Below are 19656 nucleotides of genomic sequence, written 5' to 3'. Positions count from 1 at the left end.
TGTAGCATGAGAACTGGAGGCTCCAGGCGTGGTCCTGGGCTCCCTCCTGCACCCGCACTCACCACCCAGGGGCTCCTAGAGCATTAAATATCATACCTATGCTGATGACCCTGCATATCTGCAGCCTTCACCGCTCTGTGGACCTGCGGACCAGGAAACTGGAATGGCCATCCCCACTGAGGGCACATCAACCTTATCATGGCCAAACAGGACGTACAGGTCCCCATCACCACACCTCCAAGGGGCACGCTTCCTGTCTGAGGATAGGGCATCACCATGCACATAAAGGTCCAAGGCTGAGACTTCCCTGGTGGTCTAGGGGTTACGAATCCGCCTTCCAGTGCGGGGGACGGGGGTTCAGTCCATGGCTGGAGAACTAAGGTCCCAGAGGTCATTATTGCTGTTTAGTTGCTAAGTAGTATCTGTCTCTTCTGCGACCACATGGACTGTAGCCCGCCAGGCTCCTCTGTCCATGGGATTTCCCAGGCAAGAATACTGGAGTGGATTGCCATTTCCTTCTCCAAGGGGTCTTCCCGATCTAGGGATTGCACCCACATCTCCTGTATTGGCAGGAAGATTCTTTACCACTGAGCCCCACATGCCACAGGGCAATTAAACCCACGAGTCACAACTGGAGAGAAGCCCGTGCACCCCAACGAAAGATCCCTCGTGCCACGAGGAAGACCCTGTGTGTCACAACTGAGACTCGACACAGCCAAAAATAAATAAACGTTAAGAAAAGTCTGAGGCTGGGAATTCCCCAACGATCCAGTGGCTAAGACTCGGAGCTTTTGCTGCTGGCCCCAAGTCCGAGCCCTGGTTGGTGGCCATAAAACAAAAAAACCCGAGGCATCTTTAACTTTTCCTTTTCCTGAATTCAGTTCACTGTCTCACCGTGTCAGTTCCAACTTCAAGATGTATCCCTGGTCATGTGGGAAAAGGTATGGCAGTTCTTCAAAAAAATCAAACATATAATTCTTTATCATCCAGCAAGCCTGCTCATGGGCATATACCCCAAAAGAGGTAAAAGCAGAGACTCAGACAGATATTTGGACACTGGTGTTCACAGCAGAATTATTCACAAGAGCCGAAACGAAGACACACCCCAACATCCATCGATGGATAAAGAAACCGTGGGGCATCAGTACTGTGGAATTCGAGCCAGCCTTACAAAGGCTTGGCATGAGATGCAACAGGATCTTCTCTGGTGGCTTAGACGGTAAAGAATCTGCCCGCAATGCAGGGGACCCAGGTTCGATCCCTGGGTTGGGAAGATGCCCTGGAGAAAGAAATGGCAGCCCACTCCAGTATTCTTGCTTGGAAAATCCCATGGACAGAGGAGACTGATGGGCTACAGTCCATGGGGTGGCAAAGAGTCGGACACGACTGAGCGACTAACACTATCCCTTTCATGAGATACAACGTGGATGGACTTCAGGGACATCATGCCAAGTGGAGCAAGCCAGTCACCAGGGGCAAATCCTGTAGTTTCCCACTTCTCTGAGGTCCCTAGAGGAATCACATCCTTAGAGGCAGAAAGTAGGTGGTAGGGGTCAGGGGCCAGGGCTGGGATGGAGCATAGAGTTTCCACTTGGGAAGATGAGACGTTCTGGAGACGGTGGTGGTGATGGTCGCAGGAATGTACACTTAAACGTGGTTTAGATGGTAAGTTTCTTGTTATGTATATATTACCACAATAATTCTTAAAAAAAAAAAAAGTGGGCCGACAAATGGGGTGGGCTTGGAGGCTCATTTCCTGCCGCTGATGGGGCTCAGTGGCCCAGGCGAGCTGACGGGAGGGTGGGCTGAAGGTGGGTCCCGTCCAGCAAAGCCACATCCCGACCTCGAGGTTCCCCTGTTGGCATCTCCCCCGGCCCCATGCAGGATGGCTGGGGGCGTCGGGACACGTGTTCTGACTCTCTTCTCGTCCCTTCTCTCAATGGTGTTTGGCACACAGATCTGGATGGAATCTTCTCGGCCCACACCTTGTACAGCTCAGCTGCCCAGTGGCTCGGAGCTGGAAGCTGGTCTGAAGTTCCTGGCACTTTCCAGCTGACTTCCTGAGCCCCCTGACTCCTCACCCACCTCTGAAACAGAGCGGGCTGCACAGGTGAACCTCAAAAGACTGTTCTGAGGCAAAGTGCAAGAAGCTCTCCTGTGCTCCCACAAAGGCATAGGGCTAGCAGCTCAGGACGGGGAAGTGAGCCCAGAAGGTGGGGTGCAGTGAGGTGAGCTGGACCAGAGAGAGGAGGAGAGGCCGGATGATGGAAGAGACCATGGAAGGCTCCTGGCGTTGGAGGATCCAGGGAGCCTGGAAGCTGGGCCGCCGGGCCCCAGGGTTGGACTGGATATGGCACTTGGGCACGACAACAAGCAAGCTGTCATGGTGTTTGTCCTGAGTCGCACGTCCAGGGAGGGAGAGGGTGTGGGGATGGAGTAGGGAAGAGGTCTCGAAGGCTGCACTTCCCCGACAGGTTCTTGAAATCTGTGCCCTGACACCGCCAAACCACACCCAGAGGTGTCCCGGGGCTGCTGCCGACAGGTCACGTGAGATGAACAAAGAACGCTTTATCACCCACTAACCAAGGAAGCCAGAGATTTTTAATTTCAAATATTCAAAGCAAGATCAAACCAGTCAATCCTAAAGGAAAGCAATCCTGAATATTCATTGGAAGGACTGATGCTTCCAGTGCTTGGGAGCCGACTCGTGGGAAAAGACCTTGATGCTAAGGCAAGATTGAGGGCAGGAGGAGAAGGGGACGACAGAGGATGACATGGCTGGATGGCATCACTGACTCGATGGACGTAAGTTTGAGCAAGCTCCAGGAGGTGGTGAGGGACAGGGAGGCCTGGCAGGCTGCCGTCTATGGGATCAAAAAGTCAGACTTGACTTGCTGACTGAACAACGACAGCAATTCACAGGGCCTCAGGTGTCCCCTAGGCCACCCTGAACTTCCTCCTTGGAAACAGTGCTCCTCCTTTCTTAGTGCTCAGGCGAGGGGAGGAAATAGAGGGCTTTGCAGAGGAGAGTGTGGGCATCACCGTCCCCCAAGAATTCATTACAGGAGCTCCAGCCAGGGAGGAACTTTCCATAGAAGGAACAGCCTTGCCCAAAGTCATGTAGAACTCCCGGCAATGTCAGGGCTCAGATCCAGGCCAGGGTGACCGTCTGCCTGGCTTGCATGAGGCCAGTGAAGTCCCTGTTCAGACTAAATGTCTGAACAAGGAGTGAAAGAAAGTAAAAGTGTCAGTCACTCTGTTGTGTCCGACTCTTTGGGACCCCGTGGACTCTAGCCCGCCAGGCTCCTCTGTCTGTGGGATTCTCCAGGCAAGAATACTGGAGTGGGTTGCCGTTTCCTTCTCCAGGGGATCTTCCTGACCCAGGGATCAAACCCGGGCCTCCCGAATTGAGGGCAGACTCTTTATTGTCTGAGCCCCCAGGGAATCCAAGGGAGCGTGGATGATGCTCCCAATCTCATAGGTAAGAAGGAAATTCAGAGGACACCCTGACTCTCTTCTGATAACAGCCTCCTGGTAAACGTCTCCAGGATGGATTTCATTTCTAGAAGCGTTTTTAGTTGCAGGTTAATCAACACAGAAGGATCCTCTTCTAAGTCAGAAGAAACATCTCTGGGATGTATCCCTAAAAAATTGGACATTTTAAAAATAGATGGGCAGAAAAGGAAAAAAAACTTGAAGTCTACTGTGATTGCCTGGCATTTAGATAAGTTGGGGCTATGGAGGGAAATGACCTGAATATGGGTCTCTAAATTACAGTACTATCTTGCAATTGGATCTTTACTGTTGCAAGATGGGAAGATGAACTGAGGTTCTATATGTCCAAGACTTCATGGTCCTTTACCAAAACCCCACTCTGTGTGTCTCCTGTAGTGAAAAGCCTGGGGAGTCGGAAAGCACTCCCAACATGTTAGGTGAACTCCTTCTAACCCTCTCCAATCTTTCCCCTGCTTCTCCGGAGCCACCTGCTTCCCCAGATCCCTCTGACCAACCCCTCACCCCACCTATGTTCCTTTATAGTCTCTATTACCCCTGGAGGGAGAGACTAGTCCCTCGGGGTGATTCATAATGGGACTTCCTATAAGCCAGAGTCGGGAATAGGATGTCCTCTTCAGGAAGTTGGTGAAGGACAGGGAGGCCTGGCGTGTCGCAGTCCATGGGGTCACACAGAGCCGGACACGACTGAGCGACTGAGCTGAACTAACTTAGGGAAGTGGCAAAGGGCAAAAGGACATCCAATCAGAGGACATGTACCCTTCTCTTTGACTTAACCCCATGTAAACAGCGACTGAGCCCGTTTTCAGAAGACCTAGTAAGTTTGTTGAAAGGTTTCAGGCCCTAACTCTGGCCTGTAACTTGGAAGGGTGTCCAAATAGTCTTATCTACTTGCTGTACCCTTGAGGAAAAACAGAGAGCCTGGGCGGCAGCCCAGGGGTACCAGGAGCCAGCATGGGAGTTCCCACCCATGACAAAGGACATGCGGAGAGGCCTGATATGCAAAGGCAAGTCAGGACTCGAGGGCCCCCCGGATTTGCCTGAGCGTCTACCCCAAAACCAGAATCTGTCTGTTTTACTATTTTATGACTTTCTTTTTTTTTTTTTTAAACTATTTTACGACTTCCACCAACTCCTCTGACATTAACGGGGGGCTATCCCAGATCACCTTTTCTTTGAAGAAAATCAACTTAAAGCTCTAGTTAATTAGCCTCCTGGGCATATTAAGAGTATTTCAATCCAAACCCCTCAGATGGCTCTCTAACTTGCCTGACAGGTTTACCCGGATGGAATGACGGGAAGCTTAAGATATTCAAATAGTATAGAGAAATTGTTAGAATGGAACTAGCAGAATATTTCATTGTTGAGCCAATGCTTGCCACATCCCCTATATTGTGTATATTAATTAATATAGTTGGTATATAGAAGAAATAAATAGTGGCCTTGGTGCTAACAACCTTAGACCCTTAAGGTAATAAATTCTTTCCTTGCTGTGAGCTCACTGCACCTTTGTCCTATAGGAATGCAACTTTATCTAACACTTTCAAAGGATGGCGCCAAACTTTAAAATAATTACTCTTAGAAAAAACAAGTTTTCTGGTTAACTAACCTTTATCGGGACAAAGACTCCTAAAATGTTAATAGGCCTTCTGGCCAGAAGATGATGTAAATCACCTAAAGCATTTGTATATGATAAGTTTGCAGAAAAGAAAGCCTGGTCTCGATAAGGATCAAAGACTGCTGACTTTGCACGATTTCACACCCCCTGTTATCCTCTACGCACAACTTAAGGTATATAAGCTCCCTTTGAAAATAAAGCTACTGGGCCTTGCTCACCGAAGCTTGGTCTCCCCACGTTGTTCTTTCTTGCTTCCTTTTCTCTCCTTTTCTCCTCTGTTCTTCCTTCAGGATGGCTGATTCGGAGCGTGGGGGCTCTCTGAGACCACTTACCTGCCTGGGCTTCTAAGACGCACTCCAGAAGGTGCCTAAGGTGGGGCACCTTCAGCTATTCGAGAGGGCGCCTGCGGCCTCCGTGGTCAGAGCAAGTTCGGTGTCACGAACTTTATTGGTTTCCCACATAAACCAGTCAGGTCAAGCCTCTGTCTCTTTCTCCTTTTAACTATCCTTTCGCCAATGCCGTCCTCCTGAGGATATCCCTGGATCCAACCGGGGCTGGACCCCGGGACAGGGACACACTGACGAGGACCGACCCGAACGTTCTGATGTGGGTGGGGACGCGGTCTCACGTCGGGAATCCTGAGGGCATTGCAGTTCCTGGGAACGGACAGAAGCCGGCGAACATTTGCTACGGTGTGTACAGAAGAATGAGAAAGTGCATCAAAAAGCCAGTTAACTATGAAAAGGCTAAAGGAGCAACCCAAGAAGGAAAAAGAAAATTCAGCCCTCTTTCAGGGATGGCCTGTGGTTTTTAAAAAAAAATCTACTGACCTCGATCCATCCACTCCTGAGGGGTCAGTCCCTGCTGGGACAACATTTTAACAGCCATCCTGCCCCTGATAGCAGGCGGAAACTCCAAAAGTTACAATTCGGCCCACAAACCCCGATGCCCCAGCTCCTAGAGAGACCTCTGGGCTATTTAATAATCCAGATCAAACCGAGGAGGAAGAGAGAACCTGGCGTGCAAACAGGCTGGCCAGGGCCCGAGCTGAACTGACGGCCATGCTGTTAGCCGTGCAGCCTCAGGACAACCCAAGGGGGCCACGGAAGTCCAACCGTCCTCCTGGAGGTAAAACCAGCAGGGGTGAATGCTTCAAATATCGGTCAACTGGCCACTGGGCCAAAAGTGCAAAAAAAAAAGACCCCCTGGTCCCTGCCCAGTCTGTACACGGTCCTCGGAGGTGGGGCCATCCCCTCCCAAAGCGGGAGGGGCTCCCACTCCCCAGACAGCTGTGCTGGACGACTAAGGCCGCTTGGGGCTTCTGGTGACGCCCCTCAACAAGCTGTCTGTCTCCATCAAGAAGCCATGGGTGGTCCTTGACGCGGCAGGTAAGAAGACTGACTTTTTAAATCAATACGGAGCCACTTACTCTGTCCTGACTTCTCCCTCTGGACCTCTTCCCTCTAAAACCTGCACAGTAACTGCTGTTGATGGAAAACCTTGAAGCAGTTGCTCCCCTGGGCCTCTCACTTGCCAATCGAACACACACTCTGTAGCTGTGCCTGAGCTTCCTACCCACTACTGGAGAGGGAAGTCGCTCAGTTGTGTCCGACTCTGCGACCCCGTGGACTGTAGCCCACCAGGCTCCTCCGTCCACGGGATTGTCCAGGCAAGAGTACTGGAGTGGGGTGCCATTTCCTTTTCCAGAGGATTTTCCCGACCCAGGGGTTGAACCCGGGTCTCCCACATCGTAGGCAGACACTTTACTGTCTGAGCCACCAGGGAAGTTCTCCCCACTACTGGGGAGAGACCATAATATGGCTGCCTCTCAGCCATATGACAATTAGGAGACCCCAGGCAGCCCTTGTTCTTGACTCTGAATAAGAAAGATCACTCGCAAGAGCAAGATCCTATTCCCTGATGTTTGGGGCAAAAGAATCCTTGGGAAGTCCATAAATATCCAACCTGTAAAAATTAACCTTAAGCCAGAAGCCACTTATCCTAATAAGACATAAAGTTGGGAGCAAAAAAAAGTTTGCAACCCCTCACAGATGAATCCCTAAAACATGGCCTCTTAGTACCCCATCAGTCTCCACAGTGAACAAGTGTTAGTCTCTCAGTTGTGTCTGACTCTGCAACTCCATGGACGGTAGCCCGCCAGGCTCCTCTGTCTGTGGAATTCTCCAGGCAAGAATGCTGGAGTGGGTAGCCACTCCCTTCTCCGGTGGATCTTCCCAACCCAGATTCTTCACTGTCTGAGCCACCAGGGAAGCCCCGTGCAATATCCTAATTCTGCCCGTTGTTCAGTCAATGGGGGAATGTCGAATAGCACAAGACCTTAGAACTGTGCAAGGCAGGTGGTCCTTATCAGTCCCCCCGTGGCCAGCCCTTGTATCGGCCCAGATTCCTGGAGAAGCCAAGCGGCTTACTGTGCTTGCCCTCAAGAGCGCCCTCTTTGGAATCCCATTTCATCCCTCCGAGCAGCGTCTGTTTGCCTTTGAGTGAACAGACCCCCGGTGGGGCCCGATGCAGCGATATGCCTGGGCAGCACGGCCTCAGGGGTTTCAAGGCGCCCACACTGGTTTGCCCAGGCCCTGAGGAAAGAACTGAGGGAAACACACCCAGAAGAGGAGGCTGCTCTACAGCACGCGGACAGCATGTTAATATGGAATCCCGCCATGGAGGCCCCAGACCAGAGTAGCACCGAAGTCCTTAATTTCCTTGAGACCTGGATTCACACATTCTCCCAAATGAAGGCACAACTCTCAAAACAACAAGTCAAATATCTGAGATATGTTATAAACCCTGGAAGCAGAGAGCTATCTCCAGATAGAAAACAGGCTATCTTAGGCCTAAGCCATGGGCAGCGAAGCGAAAATTCTCAGTTTATCCAAGGGAACAGCAGGCAGATTGGGAGGCAAAGAGAACAGCTCTGAGGCCACACCAGCTAGAACGTGACCCTGAGAAAAGCCATTTGGCCTCAGCAGACGCTCAGTCACCAACGCTGGTTACTCAGTACAGTGGGGAGGTTGGAGAGTGGCCGGCTAGTCTGCTCTCTTGGATCCTACAAGCCATAAAAAGCTTTCTGCCAGGAGGTTTCCATTTCTCGTAACCCTTTTCTTTTCAGTCGACATTGATTTATGCCATGTTTCCCCTGGCGCTCCACTGTCTTCCCAAGCGTCGTAAACCTGTGACTTTTCGGTTCAAGAAGGACACGTGGGACCAGGGCCAGATCTCCCACTCGAAAAGTAGAGAAACATGTGAAAGGTTAATCCCGACATAAGCAAAAACATACGCCCAAGCAGAATGACCTCACGGCACGGGTGACGGCACGCACTGACGGGTCGGCAGCTAAGGGAGCCTCTCACAGCTCGCCTGGCTCCTTCCCCGCCTGAGCCCTTTAGTGACTGGTGTTGTTCTTCTTTCTAGGCCTTGTTTGTTTAACCTTTTGATTAGGTTTGTGTCTGCTGCTGCTGCTAAGTCGCTTCAGTCGTGTCTGCCTCTGTGCGACCTCATAGACGGCAGCCCACCAGGCTTCCCCGTCCCTGGGATTCTCCAGGCAAGAACACTGGAGTGGGTTGCCATTTCCTTCTCCAATGCATGAAAGTGAGAAGTGAAAGTGAAGTTTGTGTCTACTAGGCTCCAAAGTTTCAAGTAAGGCTCATGATGACTCAAGGAGTTCAACCCATTCCTGTGGAGGGTGGTTCAAGTCCCTGCAGGCCTTTGGAACAGTCAGCAAGGGACTTCTACACCTCTCGGGAAACCTAGGGTCTCCGGGAAGACCAGCAGGAAGAAGTTTCAGAAGGAGAGACTGCAGGTCCCTAACCCCTTACGAATAAGGGTGTAGAGTCTCTCAGTGGGAAGTGAGACAGGCTGGGACGCGGGAGACGACGCGGGACCCTTTTCTGCAGTACTTGCCCCTGGACACACCTCTCCTCCAGCAACAAGACACAAAGAATTTCTATGGCACTAAAAATAACTTCATGCACGCACAGTTGGGGTAAATTCTGGACAAAAGATACAAAAAAAAAAAAAAAAAAACCAAACCAACCCTTAGTTATCACCTCAGAAAAGCCAGGAACAAAAGCAGGGGATTGGGAGCAAAAGCAGGGTAGCCCGCATGCACCCTGCTCACAATAGCACCTGAGGGGTGGGCGAACCAGCCCTGCAGTCCCACGCCTGGACACACCCCTACCCTCAGCCCACAAAAGGAACAAGCCTGCCCACCCCCCACACCCCCAGTAAGCAAGCAAGCAAGGGAATCTGTTACTTCTCACTACCCTCTGCTGCCGCAGACCCCCCAGTAAAACCTTGCCTGAACTTCTCTGGCCTCTGGTCAATCTCTACTGTCCGGCCTCTGGTCAATTTCTGTTGACTGGGAAAGGCCGAGAGCCCTGGTTCCCGCGGCTCCCACGCACCACCCTCACAAGGGCCTCTCTGCTTGGGTCGTGAAGAGCAGACTGAGGACACACGGCTTCAGGGAATCAGTACAAACTCGAGCCACTTGAGCCGGGAACACCCAGTGCGTCCTTCCCAGTCTGTTTGGGAAAAGGATTTCTTCCAGGAGCTCTACCCGGCAGCCCAGCCTCAGCCAAGTCAGTCTGCCTCCTTCCATCAGTGAAAGAGAACTTCCGTGTCAACTGTCAGAAAAAAGAGGCGGCCGTGCACCCTGGTCTTCCGAGAGAGTGTGACCCCCAGGCACCCAGGGGCTCCCGTGAGCAGGCAGAGGACTGGGTCCTGCTCCCACTGACCCCTGAAGGACGGCGGGAGTCCCGCCTCCCTCCACTGTCTCCTCCTCGCATGTGGTGGCAGGCATCCCCTACGGCCAGTCCCCCCGACCTCCGGTCCCTGGAGCCAGGAGGGCGCAGAGAGAGGGGTCCAGGTTGGTGCTGGTCGCCTCTCCGACCCTCCCAGCTTCCCACCAGGGCCGCCTCCTCCTGCTCTGGGTTGGCGGGTGGCCGGGAGGGCAGGGGAGACTTCCTAGGCGTCTGGAAAGCCCAGAGCCCCCAGGTCCCTCCCTACCTTCCTCCACCGGTCAAGTAAGGGGAGACTCCAGGAGCTGGGGTTTGACCGCAGCCCTGGTTAGTCCCCGGGAGAAGGGGACCCACAGAGCCGGTTTTCCCATTCATGCCTCGGACCGCTGCTCTGGCAGGTTCATTGCAACCGGCCCCAGATGAGGTGAATGAACAGTGCCTGGGTCGGCCTGGGACACACGCACACAAGAGTCAGGTCCCAGTGTCCTGGCCTGCCCCCAGGAGTGGCCCCCGGCTGCAGGGTGCCCCCCTTCCCCACCCCCGGCTACAGGGTGCCCCGCCCCCCACCCCCAGCTGGAGCTTGGGTTGCACACCAGCGCCCCACTATCCCGCCTCGCACTGTGGGTGCTCACTGAGCTGGGCTCTGTGAAGGGGGCACATGAATGGCCCCGTGCGGGGGTCCTGAGGAGTCCAGGTGCCCGGCAGTCCCCTTGCCCGTAGAGCCTGGGTTTTGCATGAGCAGTCACAGGGGCTGGGCGGGCCCACCCAGGGCTTAGGAGGGTGGGGATGAGAGCAGGCGGTTCCCAGAAGAGAGAGGAGTGGTTGCCAGGAAGCCACAGGGCGGGGCAGGAGAGGGCCAGGCTGAGCCTCCACCCCCACCCCGGGGGCATAGAGCACCCTAGCAGCACGCGGCCCCTTCCTCCTCCTCGCCCGCTCTGGTCCATTCCCCTCTGCCTCTCGACCCCCAGACTCACAGGTGGACTTGGTTGACGCTGGCTTGTTGCTTCGGGTTGGGGCTGGGCTGGGCTCTGCCATCCAGGAAACAGTCTGTGCCTTCAGAGCTTCCTTGCCCCTTGGCCAGCTCCTCCTTCCCTCCCTCACTCCCTCCCTGCTTCCTGCTCTGTCCCCACCCCCACCAACCCCCCACTCCCCAGATGTCCTGGGTTCCAACTTCCCACACTGGGACTTCGAGAGACTTTGACCCGGGAGGGCCTTTGACCGGGCAGTCTTCACAGCAGAAGGAAGTCCTTCGGTGACCATCTGCTCCCTCCTCTGGGGCCCAGACAAAGTGGAGGAAAGAGAGAGCTCCGGAGATGCGCCTGTTGGGGGTGCTTCTACCTGGGGGAGACCTGGCTGTCGAATCAGGACAGCTGCCCTCAAGGGTCTGCCCTCCACCCTCCACCATCCTGGGCACGTCCAGGCTCCTCTGTCCGTGGAATTCCCCAGGCAAGAATACTGGAGTGGGTAGCCATTCCCTTCTCCAGGGGATCTTTCCTGCCCAGGGACTGAACCCCGGTCTCCTGCATGGCAGGTGGATTCTCTACCTGTCTGAGCCAGCAGAGAAGCCCTACTTCCCTGAGAGCCATCACCATTCCTGCCGGCGACCACCCACCACACACATAAAGCCTTCTCTGCACCCATCTCCTGGTTCAGGACCGCCGGCTCTAACCCCGCTGGGCACGCTTGGCCAGATGGTCAGATCCCTCGAGAGGTGCCCACACCCCTGGTTCTGGAGCCCTTGGCCCTCCCCACTCACCTCTGGGATCCATGGCTCCTGGGAGGACCTGCAAGCCAGGTGCTTGGAGATAGAGGCCGGGGATGGGAGGCTGCGGTCAGCGCAGCAGAAGCTGAAGGCAGCTTGGACCTCAGGCTCAGAGCCAGAGCTGAGGACTTAGGTCCAGCCCCTTCCCCAGGGCCAATCCTGCCTGTCCGTTCGGGGTGGGAGGAACCTCAGCAGCTCACCTGTTTGCCCAGATCTGCCCAGGGCCGCCAGCCAGGTCAGTCCCACGACGGAAACCAGACTTGTTGGCTGGATGCCCAAAGCTGGCTGCCCCCGTAGCTCGGGGGCAGTGACTTGCCCACACCTCAGATCACAGAGGGGCCCTGTGGGCCGCTCCCCCTGCTTGCAGGGCCAAGCCCTGCCCCGCGCTCTGGCCCTCAAGCCCGGCGAGGGGTGCGAGTGGTGGACCCCGCTTGCCTCTCCCCCCCACCGCCCCCTTCGCCGTCTCTCCACCCTGGGGACTGCTTTTCTCAAACACCTGTTGTCTCACCCGCCTGACGCTGAACAGCCCAGAGGCCCTGGACACTCGCTGGGCTCCGTCATCCTCTCTGGAGGGAAGCTTCTGGCCCCAGAGAATCCCAGCATTCGGGGGTAAAGGGGAGCTTCAGTGAAGTTGTCCCTGTGTCTCCTGGGGAGGTCCATCTGGGGAGCGGGAACCCCAGGCCGGTGGGCCTCATTCAAAAGTCCAACACGGCCCAGCTCACCAGCTCAGAGAGGGGCAGAGGAGACGGCAGCCCTCTCTCTGCCCCCTCCCCCAGCTCATGCTTTGTGTGCCGGTGCCCGCCTGCCCGCCTGCCCGCCCGGCCGAGGGAGGGGGACGAGGGAACCAGGCTGGATGGGGAGCAGCCTCCTGAGTAGCGGCTCGCAGGCTCATCCTACAAGCTGGACGCTGTCTCCTCTCCAGCTTCCATCCCTGGGTGCCGGCCACTGGGGAAGGAGGAGAGGGTCCTTGCACCAGCATCCCCAGGGCAGGTCCTAGCCTTTGCCGAGCTGGGGCTGCGGGAGCCACAGGAAAACAATGAAGTCGTGCTATTTGCAGCAAATGGATGGACCCAGAGATGGTCACACTAAGCGAAGTAAGTCAGAGAAGAACAAATATCACATGACCTCACTTATATGTGGAATCTGAAAAAGTGATACAGATGAAGTTCTTTACAAAGCAGAAATAAACTCACAGACATAGAAAACAAATTTATGGTTACCAAAGGGGAAAGGATGGGAGAGGGATAAATTAGGAGTCTGAGGCTAACATACACACACTACTGTATATAAAAGAGATAACCAACAAGGGCTTACTGTATATCACAGGGAACGACTCAGTATCTTATAGTAACCTATGATAGAAAAGAATCTAACATACACATACGAATCCTAAAGATTCAGTGTATATATATATGAATCACAAAGGCTACATATATGAATCTTTCCTGTATACCTGAAACTAACACATTGTAAATAAACTATATTTCAATAAAATATTTTTTAAAGAGTTGAATGAAAATCATCTGTCACCTTTACCTCATACCATATACACAAAAGTTAAATCCCTTTTTAGTTAATTTTTGTGAACCTAAATATAAGAGCTTATAAATAAAAGCTCTTAGGGGAAAACAGAGGTTTCTTGACTTGGATTCAGTGATGGACCCTTAGATATGACTCCAGAAGCATAAGAACAAAAGAAAAAAAAGGAAGCGGGCCTTCATCTGAATTTGAAACTTTTGTGCATCAGAGAACAGTATTGAGAGAGGGAAAGCAACGCAGTGAAGGGGGGGTATTTGCAAACTGTAAATCTGATAAGGATCCAGTGTCTAGAATGTGTAAGGGACCTTTCACATCAGATCAGATCAGATCAGTCGTTCAGTCGTGTCCGACTCTTTGCGACCCCATGAATTGCAGCACGCCAGGCCACCCTGTCCATCACCAACTCCCGGAGTTCACTCAGACTCACGTCCATCGAGTCAGTGATGCCATCCAGCCATCTCATCCTCTGTCATCCCCTTCTCCTCCTGCCCCCAATCCCTCCCAGCATCAGAGTCTTTGCCAATGAGTCAACTCTTCGCATGAGGTGGCCAAAGGACCGGAGTTTGAACTTTAGCATCATTCCTTCCAAAGAAATCCCAGGGCTGATCTCCTTCCGAATGCACTGGTTGGATCTCCTTGCAGTCCAAGGGACTCTCAAGAGTCTTCTCCAACACCACACTTCAAAAGCATCCATTCTTTGGTGCTCAGCCTTCTTCACAGTCCAACTCTCACATCCATACATGACCACAGGAAAAACCATAGCCTTGACTAGACGGACCTTTGTTGGCAAAGTAATGTCTCTGCTTTTCAATATGCTATCTAGGTTGGTCATAACTTTCCTTCCAAGGAGTAAGCGTCTTTTAATTTCATGGCTGCAGTCACCATCTGCAGTGATTTTGGAGCCCAGAAAAATAAACTCTGACACTGTTTCCACTGTTTCCCCATCTATTTCCCATGAAGTGATGGGACCGGATGCCATGATCTTCGTTTTCTGAATGTTGAGCCTTAAGCCAACTTTTTCACTCTCCATTTTCACTTTCATCAAGAGGCTTGTGAGTTCTTCTTCACTCTCTGCCATAAGGGTGGTGTCATCTGCATATCTGAGGTTATTGATATTTCTCCCGGCAATCTTGATTCCAGCTTGTGTTTCTTCCAGCCCAGTGTTTCTCATGATGTACTCTGCATAGAAGTTAAATAAACAGGGTGACAATATACAGCCTTGATGTACTCCTTTTCCTATTTGGAACCAGGCTGTTGTTCCATGTCCAGTTCTAACTGTTGCTTCCTGACCTGCATACAGATTTCTCAAGAGGCAGATCAGGTGGTCTGGTATTCCCATCTCTTTCAGAATTTTCCACAGTTTATTGTGATCCACACAGTCAAAGGCTTTGGCATAGTCAATAAAGCAGAAATAGGAACCTTTAGAACGCAGCAAACACCACTCAATTTCAGAATGGACGATTCTCAAAATGCACATCGCCAATAAGCACGTGAAGAGATGCTCAGCCCCCCAGCCGTCAAGGACACGCACACACATCAAAGCCACAATGAGACAACCCTTCACACCAAATCCAAAAAAAAAAAAAAAAAAGGAAAATGACAAGTGATGTGAAGGTGTGGAGACATCGGAACCCTCACGCTTTGCCTGGGAATGGAAAGTGGTGCAGTTGCCGTGGTAAACAGTTTGGCAGTTCCCCCAAAATGTAAACGCGGGATTATCCTATGACCCAGCAACTCCACTCCTCGGTATAGACCCAGAGGAATTGAAAACAGACCAGTACCTGCACCCAAACGTTCACAGCAACGCTGCTCACAGTAGCCAAAAGGTAGAAAGATCCCCAGTGTCCATCAACAGATAAACGGTTAACACAGAATGGTCCACTCTCACCGCAGAGCGTCATTCAGCCATAAAGAAGAATGAAGTACTGATACATGCCACCTCGTGGATGGACCCCAAAAAACAATGTGATCAGTTAAAGAAAGGAGACACAAGGGCCCAGATCAATCACGTAATTCCACTTATAAGAAGTACTCAGAAGAGGGGAGTCTGTAGAGATGAACCCAGACTGGTGGTTGGTGGGCGAGGACTAGGAGGGAACGGGGAGTGACTGTTCGCTGGGTCCTGGATCTTTTTAGGGCACGATGAAAATGTTCTGGACAAAATTCAGACGATGGCTCCATAGGATTGTGAATCGACTAGGCGCCACTGAATTGCATACTTTAAAATTTTTAATGTTGTATGTGAACTTCCTCTTAACATTTTTAAAAAAATCGACTGTGTTGTATTTTCTACCACAGGCTCGTGATGAATAAATAAGGATATTTGCTTTCCCAGAAACCACGTCTCCCAGTTCCTGGGACTGGGTTTTTCTTACCAGGAGAAGTTTGGGCTTTGATGGGTCTGGCGGAGGATGTGGGGAGAGGCAGAGGGAGGGTCTCCAGTGCTCGCCAAGCCTGGGATGGCTGGACATCTGCTGCGGGCATGTGCAAGAGTACCCGTGGGGCTGGACACTGAGATCGAGGCCTGGGGAACAGAGCGTGGGACCCCAGAGGCCAAGCCTGAGGTCAGGGCCGAGGACAACCATGTGGCTGAAGAAGCAGTGGTCACCACGCGGCCAGGAGAGATAGGAACGGGGCACGCTCATGGGGCAATGACTCAAATTGGGTCGAAGTTCCAAATGCTAACACACAGGTTAGGGCAGTTAGGGCAGAGCCTAACTCAATGGAAATTAAGGAAAAATAAAGCTGATGTTGCTCAAGCCCGGCTGGCAAGGAGCCCATCCAGACAGGCTACAACCTCCCTACAGCTCTGGCTCTTTCCTCAAACTTTCTTCCGCCCTTGCCTTACCAAAGGGGGCATCCTGCGGGTCTTCTCTGCCTCTGTGCCCGGCCTGCCGGGCCCCTGCCCCTGGGCTCTGTGGCCGTGCTCCCCGGGGTTGGCCCCAGCCTTGTCCCAAGCTGGTCTGGTCAATCCAATCTCCCCTGGCCAGGGCTCCTGGCACCTTATTTCCAGAGTCTCGATACCCAGGACCATTTCCTTCTCAGCCGAATAAACAGCATTCGCTCCTTTCTCTCCACACCCCTCAGCCACCCAGCACCTACGTGGCCAGGTTACCTTAGAGGAAAAGGCTTTGAACACAGGCCCACAGATCCGGCATGCCGCCCACGTGCCCCACTCACCCACCTTGGCTCCCCTGCTGCCTGAAGCCCACCAGAGAAAACTCCCTGTGGCCCCCCAGAAACCCTTCATCTCTCCCCTACCTCCACACCTGCCCCGGCACCCCTCCCCTCTGACTGGCCTCCAGGCCACCCTTAGGAACAGCTCCCCCAGGGTTCTCCCTGATTCCCCAGGCCTGCGGGCATCGGGCACTGCCCCATGGAAGGCCTGCCCACACCACTGAAGCGCTTCGTGTCCCCTGCAGAATGCAAGCCTGAGGGCAGGCTGGCACACATTCTGTCGCCGTGTCCACAAGATGTCGCATAAAGGTTCATGTAGTAGCCGACTGGGGTTGCAGCTGGCTGCGTGGCAGGTGCTGTCGGAGGGAGGAGGTTCAGAGGCCTGGTGGAGAAAGGAGGGTAAGGACCCCCACCCCTCTCTCTCCCCAGCACCGCAGCCTCCACCCGGCGTCATGGCCTCGACCCCGTTCCCCCACCATAAGCTAGGTGCCCCCCAGATGTCTGCCTCCTCCGTCCCTGCCTCCGGGAGCGCTGTGGGCATGTGGAATCACCCGCTTGGACCGCGGGGCCTCAGCACAGGCGTCCGCCCTCCGAGGAGCCTCAGGGCCTGCTCACAGGCCTGTCCCTGTCCCTGCCTCCCTCCCCAGCTGCCTTCATCTGTGCCGCTCTCTTTGTGCCCAGCGGACGATCCCTTCTCCTGGTGCACCCCAGGCTCACCATGACTCCCTGTCTTGTCTCCTCCACAAGCTCTGCAGGGACCCTCCACTCCAGCCAGTGACCCCCACCCTCTGCTCCGCTGCCCCCCGCTCTTGCCGCCCACGTCCCGCCCGAGCCTCGCTCCCTCTCCTCCCTGGGCTGGACACAAGCTCTCCGCCGTGCGCCCCTGCACCTAGTGATCTGCTCGATGTTTTTTAAATAAGGGAAATGCCTGAAACAGGTTCACAGTGTTAAGAAGCAATAACAGTCAGATTCTGCTCCGAAGTCCTCCACCCCCAAGCCCCCCACCCCCAGAGGCCATTTCCATGCTGTTCCTGGTTTTTCTGGAATTTGCATCCATATTTTAATAACTTGCATCTACGTATTTCTTTATGAATCTATTTTGGGGTGTTTTTTAATTTTCTCTTCCAGTTTAATGGAGATATAATCGACACACAGCACTGTGTAACTCCAAGGTGTGCAGCATAATGACCTGATCATTACAGTAAGTTTCATGAACGTCCATCATCTTATATAAATACAATATTAAAGAAGTAGAAAAAATTGTTCCTTGTGATGAGAACGATTAGGGTTTACTCGTAACAATTTTCATATATAACGTACAGCCGTGTTAATTGTATTTATTATGTTGTGCATCAGATCTCCAGTACTTATCTTAGAACTGGAACTCTGTACCTTTTCAATGCCTTCCTCCACTTCCCCGCCGCCCTCCATCCTCTTCCTTCGGCAAACCCAAGTCTGATCTCTCTTTCTATTAGCCTCTTTGTTTTTGACATATAACTGACGTCCAGCGCAGTTACTTCCTATTACACAACACAGTGCTTTGGAATCTCTACGCGTTTCAAAGTGATCGCCATGAGTCTAGTTACAGCATCAGTTCCGTGCAGTCGCTCGGTCGTGCCCAACTCTTTGTGACCCCATGGACTGCAGCACGCCAGGCTGCCCTGTCCATCACCAACTCCAGAGGTTTACTCAAACTCATGTGCATCAAGTCTGTGATGCCATCCAACCATCAATCCTCCGCCTTCAATCTTTCCCAGCACCAGGGTCTTTTCTAGTGAGTCAGTTCTTCGCATCAGGGGTCCAAAGTATTGGAGTTTCAGTTTCAGCATCAGTCCTTCCAACGAATATTCAGGACTGATTTCCTTTAGGATAGACTTCCATCAGGAGGGTCTTTAGTTCCTCTTCTCTTTCTGCCATAAGGGTGATGTCATCTGCATATCTGAGGTTATTGATATTTCTCCCAGCAATCTTGATCCCAGCTTGTGCTTCATCGAGCCCAGCATTTCTCATGATGTACTCTGCATAGAAGTTAAATAAGCAGGGTGATAATATGCAGCCTTGCTGAACTCCTTTCCCAGTTTGGAACCAGTCTGTTGTTCCATGTCCAGTTCTAATTGTGGCTTCTTGACATGCATACAGATTTCTCAGAAGGCAGGTCAGGTGGTCTGACATTCCCATCTCTTTCAGAATTTTCCACAGTTTGTTGTGATCCACACAGTTAAAGACTTTAGTATAGTCAATGAAGCAGAAGTATATGTTTTTCTGAAATTCTCTTGCTTTTTCTATGATCCATGTTGTCAATTTGATCTCTGGTTCCTCTGCCTTTTCTAAATCCAGCTTGAACATCTGTGACTTGTCAGTTTATGTACTGCTGAAGCCTGGCTTGGAGAATTTTGAGCATTACTTTGCTAGCGTGTGAGATGAGTGCAATTGTGTGGTAGTTTGAGTATTCTTTGGCATTGCCTTTCTTTGGGATTGGAATGAAAACTGACCTTTTCCAGTCCTGTGGCCACTGCTGTTTTTCAAATTTGCTGGCATATTGAGTGCAGCACTTTCACAGCATCATCTTTCAGGATTTGAAATAGCTCAACTGGAATTCCATCACCTCTACTAGCTTTGTTCGTAGTGATGCTTTCTAAGGCCCACTCGACTTCTCACTCCAGGATGTGTGGCTCTAGGTGAGTGATCACACACACCATCGTGGTTATCTGGATCTTTTTTTTGTATAGTTCTTCTGTGTATTCTTGCCACCTTTTCTTACTATCTTCTGCTTCTGTTGGGTCCATACCGTTTCTGTCCTTAATTATGCCCATCTATGCATGAAATGTTCCCTTGGTATCTTTAATTTTCTTGAAGAGATCTTTAGTCTTTCCCATTCTATTCTTTTTCTCTATTATCTTTGCACTGATCACTGAGGAACGCTTTCTTATCTCTCCTTGCTCTTCTTTGGAACTCTGCATTCAGATGGTTATATCTTTCCTTTTCTCCTTTGCCTTTGCTTCTCTTCTTTTCTCAGCTATTTGTAAGGCCTCATCAGACAAGCATTTTGCCTTTTTGCATTTCTTTTTCTTGGGGATGGTCTTGATCACTGCCTCCTGTATAGTGTCACAAACCTCCGGCCATAGTTCTTCAGGCACTATCAGATCTAATCCCTTGAATCTATTTGTCACTTCCACTGTACAATCATAAGGGATTTGATTTAGATCATACCTGAATGGTCTGGTGGTTTTCCCTACTTTCTTCAATTTAAGTCTGAATTTGGCAATAAGGGGTTCATGATTTGAGCCACAGTC

The 19656-nt window shown here is 52.0% G+C and overlaps 1 protein-coding gene across 20 annotated transcripts in view; it reads right to left on the bottom strand.

The window, feature by feature from the left end:
* Nucleotides 1–11816, bottom strand: part of LOC147362308 (histo-blood group ABO system transferase 1-like) — a 38466-nt gene extending 26650 nt beyond the window's left edge. For 6 of the 20 annotated variants that reach the window (XM_086324230.1, XM_086324232.1, XM_086324234.1 and 3 more), the window contains exon 1: nt 10860–11009. In XM_086324230.1, the coding sequence (XP_086180356.1) occupies nt 10860–10920 (61 nt within the window). In that variant the 5' untranslated portion in view covers nt 10921–11009. Of the gene's footprint in view, nt 1–9446; nt 9586–10517; nt 10790–10859; nt 11012–11641 lie in introns of those variants that run through there. The other 14 variants (XM_086324239.1, XM_086324242.1, XM_086324245.1 and 11 more) reach the window with 9 other exon arrangements.
* Nucleotides 11817–19656: the final 7840 nt, after the last annotated feature.

The sequence above is a fragment of the Bos grunniens genome, chromosome 11, assembly GCF_055505025.1.
Source record: "Bos grunniens cultivar Pamir isolate PY7600 chromosome 11, Bosgru_T2T1.0, whole genome shotgun sequence".
Lineage (NCBI taxonomy): Eukaryota > Metazoa > Chordata > Mammalia > Artiodactyla > Bovidae > Bos > Bos grunniens.
Note: the sequence above shows the minus strand (reverse complement) of the source record. Positions and strands in the feature narration are given on the sequence as shown.